We start from the raw sequence: 10,438 nt of genomic DNA, 5'->3' as shown, positions 1-10,438 counted from the left end.
ACTTCTCAACACATCACTCCTTGTTTAAAGCAAATTGTGGGGTTTGGTGGTGGAAAAGTAGGAAAGTGAACATCAAACTTAATTATGAAAGAACGCCAGCTCACACATAATTACTTATCTCCATTTCTCAAAACTTGGCTGAATGAGTTGAACCGAACATGGCTGGCGGGAAGGGAGGTGTGATTGTGACGAAAACAAAGAGGACTAAAGGAGTGGCTATCCCTGGAAGCACACGCACGCACCCCAATAATCCAAGCATTGCTGTGAAAGTAACTGTGATCAAAATCTGCCCCGGTGAACTCTATACTTCTGTCTGAAGCGTTTTTCCGGTCAGGCAAGTTCCAAGGTAGGGTGGGGTTCTGCCGCCGCCTGTGGGTGGGATCTGAAGCTGTCTCTACCTTGCTCGGTCTTTCAATTACTCATTCCGGGTGAGACACCAGAGAAAGTGCCTGGAGAAACGCCGGCTGCAATCTGGCAGCGGCTGTGCCCCATTCTTCCGCTCCATGGCCAATTCTATCAAGAAAGACCAGGTACAGATCCCTGACGGTTTTGTGGGTGATCCAAGTTACGGGCCTGGGCTGGTGGTTTTCCAGGACTGTTGTGTCCATAACTCCCGATTTCTCCGTAGGCATGGATCCCCAAACTCTTCAAGAAGAAAGTCTGCACCACGTTTATCGAGCAACCGGGGGAACTTGGGTGAGTAAAGCCTGGTTTTATTGCCCTCATCAAGATTCAGAATAGGCAATAGTGTGAAACCCCAACTTCCAGATCCTAGGGTTTGTGTTATCATAGCCCTCCCCTTCTCCTGTGCTTCTGCTACGGGTGGGGGAGGGATCTGACTCTGTTCTCTTTTAAATGGCAAACTTAGCCGGTTCACACTTTCCGAAACAATATAAAAACCACAGCACAGCTGTTCTTTGGAATTTTCACTTCTCTGAATTTTGCAATGTAGTTCTCAGGCACGTACAAAATGTGTGTGTACATACACACACACGCTAACAGGTGAATGCCTACGTTAGTGAAAATGGCATACTAAAAAATTAGTAGGAACTGCTTTGCAAAAATGAATACTTAGGGGAAATTGCATGGAAGCATGTGTAGCTTGGGAGAAAATTGCACTAAAATTCTGATGAATTGAATATTTGCTCTAAAATGCCGATAAGGACTTTTAAAAACTGATGTGGAAACGTTTAAAAAAACTTCTTTCCCCCTAAAACTGATGTGCAAACCTAAGACTGGAAAGATGAGAAACTGAAACAGACATATTTCTCTACTCCTTGGTCACTCCTATATTGCACCCCTAGCTTATTTTCTGCTTCCTCCCAGCACTGCCAGATATTAGCTGCATCTCTATGATTCCTCATCCCGTTCCCAGTCCATTGTGCTCTCTGCCTAACACCTCTCGGCATCAGTTTCCTCCAGTGGTTTCTCTGTGTTAGGATGACCACTTACACATCGCCAGACAACAACAACCAGAGAGGAAATGCATCTAAAGAGGACACAAATCAGCATTAAATTGGCACATAATTTGTGTATGACGGTTTGTTAGGTTTAGATGCAAATTTAGAAATAATTGCTACAATTTAAATACAAATGCAGGGCATTTTGTGGGATGGGGAAGGGGAATGGGGCGAGGTGACCTGAGTGCTTGCTTGCTGCACTATCTAAATCAGCCTTTCTCAACCTGTGGGTCCCCAGATGTTGTTGGACTACAACTCCCATCATCCCTGAGCTCTGGCCTTGCTAGCTAGGGGTGATGGGAGTTGTAGTTCAACAACATCTGGGGACCCACAGGTTGAGAAAGGCTGATCTAGGTGCTGCTAAGTACCGTATTTTTTGCTCTATAAGACGCACCAGACCACAAGATGCACCTAGTTTTTGGAGGAGGAAAACAAGAAAAAAAATATTCTGAATCTCAGAAGCCAGAACAGCAAGAGGGATCGCTGCGCAGTGAAAGCAGCAATCCCTCTTGCTGTTCTGGCTTCTGGGATAGCTGTGCAGCCTGCATACGCTCCATAAGACGCACACACATTTCCCCATACTTTTTAGGAGAGAAAAAGTGAGCCTTATAGAGCAAATAATATGGTAATGATGGTTAGCTTCAAGGTCCTTGCCGTCCCTTTGTATAGTTCTTTGTTTTTAATTCAGACTTGGATCAGGTAGCCTTACCAAGAGAGGACTGCTTCCTGTAAAGTGGGACACATGGCAACCCCACTGTATACATATGTGTGTGTGTATACGTATGTTGTTGTTGTTTAGTCATTTAGTCGTGTCCGACTCTTCGTGACCCCATGGACCAGTGTATACATATGCATACACCGATTTCCATCATCTCTCCCCTTTACACACACACACACACACACACACACAGAGAGAGAGAGAGAGAGAGAGAGAGAGAGAGAGAGAGACACATTGCACCCCTTCCTACATTTTACAAACGAAAACTGGGAAACTCGTCTATTCTTGCAATGCTGCAACTCTCATATCATGGAACTGTAGCTGTGCTGCAAACCGTTACCACACACAGCCTGTTAACAGCTTGCTTAAAAATGTAGCCTCCTCTGCAATCGTGCTGGTATTGATTCCGGAAGAAGGGTGTGTGTTAGTAAACGGATTAGTAGACTCCTTGGTGCCACCAGAGCAGGACTTTGGAGCAGGAGGCCAGGAGGTGACATTACCTTCGAAAGGTTGTGATGAGTGCCTAGAGTCACACCCGCATTGCACATTTAAAGCATTCTTCATGTCATTTTAGCTGACATGGCTCTCACACACAGCTGTCTAATAATGATGATGATGATGATGATGATGATGGGAAATGCAGTTTGTTAAGCCTGCTGGGAATCGTAGTTCCGTGTAATTTTTTTGTTGGCATCTATCTGTCTCGAGAGAGGGACGCAGGTGGCGCTGTGGGTTAAACCACAGAGCCTAGGACTTGCCGATCAGAAGGTCGGCGGTTCGAATCCCCGCAACAGGGTAAGCACCCGTTGCTCAGTCCCTGCTCCTGCCAACCTAGCAGTTCGAAAGCACATCAAAGTGCAAGTAGATAAATAGGTACCGCTCTGGTGGGAAGGTAAACGGCATTTCCGTGCGCTGCTCTGGTTCGCCAGAAGCGGCTTAGTCATGCTGGCCACATGACCCGGAAGCTGTATGCCGGCTCCCTCGGCCAATAAAGCGAGATGAGTGCCGCAACCCCAGAGTCGGCCACGACTGGACCTACTGGTCAGGGGTCCCTTTACCTTTTACCTATCTGTCTCGAGAGACAATGGAGTCCGCCTCCAGGGGTGAAGTCAAACAGCTGCATGAGCAGGACCCAAGTGACTTCCCTGGGACGTGTGTCTAGAGGTCCTGGGCTGCCCAGATGACAAGACCCCCCTCTCAGCATCGCTGATGTGGTCCAAAGGAAAGCAGTGCAATACGTTTGGCACCAGCTTAGTTGCAGACGTTGCGGGAAGGAGGCATACAAGGTGCCACCCAACCATCTTAGGACTCCACTTTAGATTTGGGTAGGGTTTACTCCTTAGCCTTTTCTTCTCCAAACGATTATCCTGCAAGGAAGTGAAGGATCAGAGTATTCCTTCTCCTCGATGGGGTACCTTCCTAGTTGGACAAGCTCCATCTGCCCCTCACTTTCCTCTGCCGCACGTCTCCTAATAACCCTCAGCATACTACAGTTCCCAGGATTCTTGGCAGAGGGAGCCATGGCTGTTAAAGTGGACATCAGAGCGCTTCAAATATATGCTGCAGACGTGACCTAAGGCTGTTAAGTCCAGAGTCTAAAATGACCGACTTGCACTAGTGGTGCAAGTAATTTGATCGCAAGAGTTTCCTTTTTTCATAAGTTATGTTGTTGGCTCTGTTTGTGTCCACTGCAGAACTGTATCGACTCAAAACACATTTTTCTATGTTCAGTGTCTCAGTACGCTATGAGCTGGCTTGAGGGGAAGTGAGCACCGTGCATTTAAGCTAGGAAATAATTTGCCTAGGCACACAGCCTGGATCTGATACTATTTGCACGCAAAAGCATTAAACAAGCAAACTTCTCCTACAATGTTGTTATAGCTAACAGTTAAACGTAGGTAGCCGTGTTGGTCTGCTATAGTCGAAACAAATTTTTTTTTTTATCCTTCCAGTAGCACCTTAGAGACCAGCTAAGTTCATTATTGGTATGAGCTTTCATGTGCATGCACACTTCCTTAGATACACTGAAACAGAAGTCACCAGACCATAGCTGTCAATTTTTCCCTTTTCTTGCGAGTAATCCTATTCGGAATAAGGGAATTTCCATTTTAAAAAGGGAACCGTTGACAGCTATGCACCAGACCCTTATATATAGTGAGAGGATGGGGAGGGGTATTACTCAGAAGGTTGGTGGGAATGGGTGATTGGCTGATAGGTGTGGTAAACCTGTTGATGACTGTTAAATTGATCTTACAGGAAAAAGCAAGAGGTGAGATAGCTAAAAATAGCTTTATCATGTATAATGAGATAAGAATCCAATGTCTCTATTTAGACCAGGTCTCTCCATCGTTTTAAGTTTGGTAATAAGTTGCAATTCAGCAACTTCTCTTTCTGAAATTCTTTTGTAATAAGACAGCTACTTTGAGATCTTGCATAGAATGTCCTGGGAGATTGAAGTGTTCTCCTACTGGTTTCTCTGTCTTGTGACTCCTGATATCAGATTTATGTTCATTTATCCTTTGGCGTAGGGTTTGTAGGCCTCTTTGTCCAATACAGAGAGCTGAAGGGCACTGTTGGCATTTGATGTCATACACAGTCTTAGAAGATGAGCAATTAAATAGGCCTGAGATGGTATGTTTGATGTTGTTGGGTCCAGTGATGGTGTTGTCTGGGTGTATGTGGCAGCAAAGTTGGCATCTGGGTTTATTGCAGGCTCTGGTGCCAGCGTCCATGCTAAGTATTATTGTCCGTGCTTGCTGTATTATTGGTCTATAAGGGGCTACCGGAAGGAATTTTTTAAAATTTTGTTTCGGTTATAGCTAACAGTTCAATGTGAATCTCGCCAATGGGTGAGAATCAAAGGCTGCACGTGACTGGAGAGTACATACTTAGTGTTTGTGTACATGAAAATGCATGTGCACGCGAAAGACAAGATATATCAGGTCCCCACACAAGATACCTAAGTCCTAAAGGCATTTCCTTGGTAGTGGATGAGAGCCAATAAACTGAAGCTCAAGCCAGATAAGACGGGAGACACTGTTAGTGGGTGGTTCCCTAGATCAGATGAATAGGAAGGTTGCCTGCTATTGATGGAGTTACCATACTCTATCCCTCTAAAGGAGCAGGTATGCAACTTGGGGTACTTCTCAATCCATTGCTGTCCAGAAGGCCTTGGTCATGGGTAGGCAAACTAAGGCCCGGGGGCCGGATCCAGCCCAATCGCCCTTCTAAATCCGGCCTGCGGACGGTCCGGGAATCAGCATGTTTTTACATGAGTAGAATGTGTCCTTTTTAAAAAAATGCATCTCTGGGTTATTTGTGGGGCCTGCCTGGTGTTTTTACATGAGTAGAATGTGAGCTGTTATTTAAAATGCATCTCTGGGTTATTTGTGGGGCCTGCCTGGTGTTTTTGCATGAGTAGAATGTGTTATTTTATTTAAAATGCATCTCTGAGTTATTTGTGGGGCATAGGGAATTCGTTCATTATTATTTTTTTCAAAATATAGTCCGGCCCCCCACAAGGTCTGAGGGACAGTGGACCGGCCCCCTGCTGAAAAAATTTGCTGACGCCTGGCCTTGGTGGTGCGAGGTGCCTTTCATCAGCTTTGGCTGGTGGTCCACCTGCACCCTTATCTGGACTGGAATAGCCTAACGTCTGTCATCTATGCTCTGATAACCTCTAGGCCAAATTACTGCACCACATTATACGTGGGGCTGCCACTGAAGACAGTGTGGAAACTTAAGTTGACAGAATACAGTAGTACCTTGGTTCTCTAACGGCTGGGCTTCCAAACAAATCAGCTCCTGAACGCCGCAAACTCAGAAGTGAGTGTTCCGGTTTGCGAACGCCATTCGGAAGCCAAATGGCGGAAACGGCTTCTGTGGCTTCCGATTGAGTGCAGGAAGCTCCTGCAGCCAATCGGAAGCTGCGCCTTGGTTTTCGAACCGTTTCAACAGTGTAAATAAATTTTGATGGATGCAATAATGAATACAATGGTACCTCTGGTTAAGTACTTAATTAATTCCGGAGGTCCGTTCTTAACCTGAAACTGTTCTTAACCTGAAGCACCACTTTAGCTAATGGGGCCTCCTGCCGCCGCCACGCCGCCGGAGCATGATTTCTGTTCTCATCCTGAAGCAAAGTTCTTGACCCGAAGTACTATTTCTGGGTTAGCAGAGTCTGTAACATGAAGCGTCTGTAACCTGAAGCGTATGTAACCCAAGGTACCACTGTACTAAATGGTATAGTTTTTGTAAAATATGCAGGGATTTTTGATATGTAAAATGAACAATGGAAAGAGAAAAAGGGAAGTCAATGATATCTTAAGCACTTCAAAATAAAAAAAATCCTTCCTGTAGCGTTTTCTTGCATATTCAGTGGGATACGTGGATTGTAGAGGGTTCTTAATTCTAAGACCCTTGGGTATAATGTCCAGGTTCTTGCATTTAGTAAGAAAGAAGATATCAGTCTGTACCTGTGCAAGTTTCTTGGTGAGGTTGATGGACTTCCATTTCATGCGGCTCAATGTGGTGCCTTCCATGGTTCCAGTTACAGATGGGTAGCCGTGTTGGTCTGCCATAGTCAAAATAAAAAAAATCCTTCCTGTAGCAGGAAGGATTTTTTTTTTTTATTTTGACTATGGCAGACCAACACGGCTACCCATCTGTAACTTAAGCACTTCAGTTGGTGCAGAATTCAGAGGCAACCTGTGAGCAGGGCCTTCTCTGCAGTGGCTTCCCGCTTACGGAATGCTCTCCTCAGGGGGGCTCACCTGACACCTTTTCTTACATAATTTTAGGCACCAGGCAAAAACATTCCTCTTCCCCCAGGCCTTTGGCTAATTAAACATTCTACGGCCTGTAACTGGGAGGGTATTGTTTTTGTTTGTTACTATGGTACGTGTTTTCGTGTTTTGATTTTGTAAACTGCCCCGTGGCCCTCAGATTTTGTACAAAACTTGGAAAAGTGTGAATTTTGAAGGATGGCTGTTGTTGTTTTTTAAGTTCTCTTAGTATTTCGGAAACTGCAAATTCAATAGATTTGCGTTTAAAACCAAACGGAGTTGCTCCACCATCCCTAACTCCACATGTACATTTTTTATATATATACTTTTTTCTCAGCTGCCGGGGCCCTTCTTGACCCAAGGTGCGGACCCAAAGGAGAACAGGCTTTTGTCTATGCCCCCCCCGGAAAAACTTAGGGGTACAGCCTTTTTCAGATCTCTCCTTTGTGCTGTCCCATCCCGTAGGGGTCCTTGCTTGTGCCAGTGCGGCAGCCCTCGCAGCAAGCACATCGCTGTAGCCACAGAAGACGCCTTTGGAGCAGCCATTGTCAGCAAATGGGACTCGGCCCAACACACAACAGAGGGGCCTACCGATGCCTATGGCGAGGTGAAGTTTGTGGGCACCGGCCGCAGACCCAGCAAGGTAAGGTTTTTCCTGGAAGGGGATAGATTACGGAGGTGGCAGAGTTATGGGCGAAGATAATAATAATAATAATAATAATAATAATAATAATAATAATAATAATAATTTGTTTGTTTGTGTGTTTGTTTGTTTATACCCCGCCCATCTGGCTGGGTTTCCCCAGCCATTCTGGGCGGCTTCCAACAATAGTCTATTAAACATTAAAAACTTCCCTAAACAGGGTTGCCTTCAGATGTCTTCTAAAAGTCTGGTAGTTGTTCTTCTCTTTGATATCTGGTGGGAGGGCGTTCCACAGGGCGGGTGCCACTACCGAGAAGGCCCTCTGCCTGGTTCCCAGTAACTTGGCTTCTCACAGCGAGGGAACCGCCAGAAGGCCCTCGGAGCTGGACCTCAGTGTCCGGGCAGAACGATGGGGGTGGAGATCTTGAAGCCGACATTCTCACTCCTCTTCCCACTGCAGTTCATTCGCCTGTCTGACACGTCTGACCCCGCTGCTGCTTATGGCCTGGTAATGCACCACTGGAAAATCCCGCGCCCCAACCTGGTGGTATCAGTGGTAGGGGGCGAAGGCGAGGTACGGGTGAGGGCCTGGCTTAAGGATGTGCTGAGAAAAGGGCTCGTCAAAGCCGCCCAGAGCACAGGTAAGGACCACCCTGTGGCCTGTTTTCATTCCACACTTTTGCGCTTTCATCTCTGGTGTTTCAGACTCATGTGATCAAAACACTGCACTGGGGCCAGTGTGATTCCTGGTCCTGCTGATACTCTGTACCGTGAATAGACAAACTAAGGCCCGGGGGCCGGATCCGGCTCAATCCCCTTCTAAATCCAGCCCACGGACGGTCCAGGAATCAGTGTGTTTTTACATGAGTAGAATGTGTCATTTTATTTAAAATGCATCTCTGGGTTCTTTGTGGGGCATAGGAATTCGTTCATTTTTTTCTCTCCTTCAAAATATAGTCCGGCCCCCCACAAGGTCTGAGGGACAGTGGACCAGCCCCCTCCTGAAAAGGTTTGCTGACCCCTGCTCTGTACTGTATATAAAACAAACAAAAAAATATTAAGGGAATCGTCAACATTAGTAAAGAAACAGCTATTTGGATGCGCTATAAACATGCAACACCAGATGGCGCCAGAGGGCAGGAAATTTTAAAACACGCTTTTCCATAGGGATTTCTTTTATTATAACAATCCCGTGGGGGAACGCAGGGGTACGCGTACCCCTAAACATTTTGTGAATCTGACGCAGCGGCACGCATACCCCTAAACATTTTTGTCGACATGCTTTCTGTGAAGAAGCAAAGCAGCTTTCAGCCGCAGGAGCAGGAGCAGGCTTCTTAGGACCCGTCGCATTCGTCTATGCCATTTCTGTTGCCTCCTCCAATCACAAAGCAGAGCCTTCCTAGCCGCATGCTGCTAGCTCCTGCCCCCTTCCCTCAAGGTCCATTTGTGCTTGGAAAACACCGCAGGGCTGTCCTGGAAGCACTGTGTAGACGCAGCTATAGACGTATTTTTAAAAGATAGCTTGAAAGATGCAGCGCCAGTTTCCCCCACAGTTTCCCCCTCCCGCACACACAACAAAACGCAGCAAAAGGCAAGGAGCTCGAGTAGGGTTTTGTGGGGGTTATTGCTCAATTTTGACCTAGGGGAAAATGTAATAATTATACATGTAAACTTCGTTCTGTGGCTATTACACTGTAGCTGTAACACAAAAAAACCAAAATAATTTTAAAAAGAACAACGGATGGGCTGTGGGACAAATCCTGTCCTTTGATTCCCTCACGCATTCTGTAAACGATAACAACAACAACAACCTCACTGAGCTGTACATCAGCAAAACAATTAAAACAATAAATCAACTATCACGGCAATAAACATGTAAAACAGGAGAGGTGGCAGTAAATGCATACATAAGCCTCCGAAGGGCAGAATGACAGTTGATGCTTGAAAAAGCCTGGACAAATACACGGAAATAAAAGTTTATTTGGCAATAAAAAGCAATTTGACAGCAGGCTGGGATGGGGTGTTAGGGAAAGACTTCTAGGAAAAATAGGTGACAAAACAAGGTACTAAGGCTACAACTGCCACCTGTCTTGGTGCTATTACTTGAAGTATTTAATTGAAACTCGCTAAATGAAAGCCATTGCTAGATAATACTGCAATGATTCCATGTAATTCTGCAATAATTCCATGTAATTCTGCAATAATTCTAATGAGGCTGCCCTTCAAAACGAGAAAATAAGCTGTTCTTTCCTCCTGTGTGATTAATTATTCCCACCCTGTGCATCTCTACTTGGCTTTAGTGCGTTCCTTTTGCTCTGGATTTCTTTTAATGTCCTCTGGTTGCAGTATAAACGAAAAGGGGAAGGCAAAGGAAGGAACAGGAGAGGCAACAGAGGAGAGGCAACAGGAGAGGCAACAGAGCCTGCCAGCTACTGTTTGGATTATTTTTGTAGAAGAATTAATACAATAGGGACATTCTACTCTAAAACAAGAGAACCTCCCTCTTTTCGTGCAAAACGTTGGAGCGTGTGATCAAATCTTTGTGTGCCACCGGATATAAAATCTTTTTCATAGTTCTGTTTGGTACAGTGGTACCTTGGTTCTCAAACTTAATCCTTTCCAGAAGTCTGTTCCAAAACCAAAGCGTTCCAAAACCAAGGCGTGCTTTCCCATAGAAAGTAATGCAAAAAAATGGATTAATCCATTCCAGACTTTAAAAAACAACCCCTAAAACAGCAATTTAACATGAATTTTACTATTTAACAAGACCATTGATCCATAAAATGAAAGCAATAAAAAATGTACGTGCCTCGGGTTACTGACTTAATTTGTT

The 10,438-nt window shown here is 45.3% G+C and overlaps 1 protein-coding gene across 1 annotated transcript in view; it reads left to right on the top strand.

Moving 5' to 3' along the window:
- Positions 1-361: 361 nt before the first annotated feature.
- TRPM4 (transient receptor potential cation channel subfamily M member 4) overlaps positions 362-10,438 on the top strand; it is a 44,795-nt gene continuing 34,718 nt past the window's right edge. Inside the window, exons 1-4 of the mRNA XM_081166121.1 lie at positions 362-530; positions 629-696; positions 7,428-7,605; positions 8,066-8,246. Coding sequence (XP_081022247.1) covers positions 504-530; positions 629-696; positions 7,428-7,605; positions 8,066-8,246 — 454 coding nt within the window. The 5' untranslated portion in view covers positions 362-503. The remainder of the gene's footprint in view (positions 531-628; positions 697-7,427; positions 7,606-8,065; positions 8,247-10,438) is intronic.

Source organism: Podarcis bocagei (genome assembly GCF_964188305.1).
Source record: "Podarcis bocagei genome assembly, chromosome: 13".
Taxonomy (NCBI): domain Eukaryota; kingdom Metazoa; phylum Chordata; class Lepidosauria; order Squamata; family Lacertidae; genus Podarcis; species Podarcis bocagei.
Note: the sequence above shows the minus strand (reverse complement) of the source record. Positions and strands in the feature narration are given on the sequence as shown.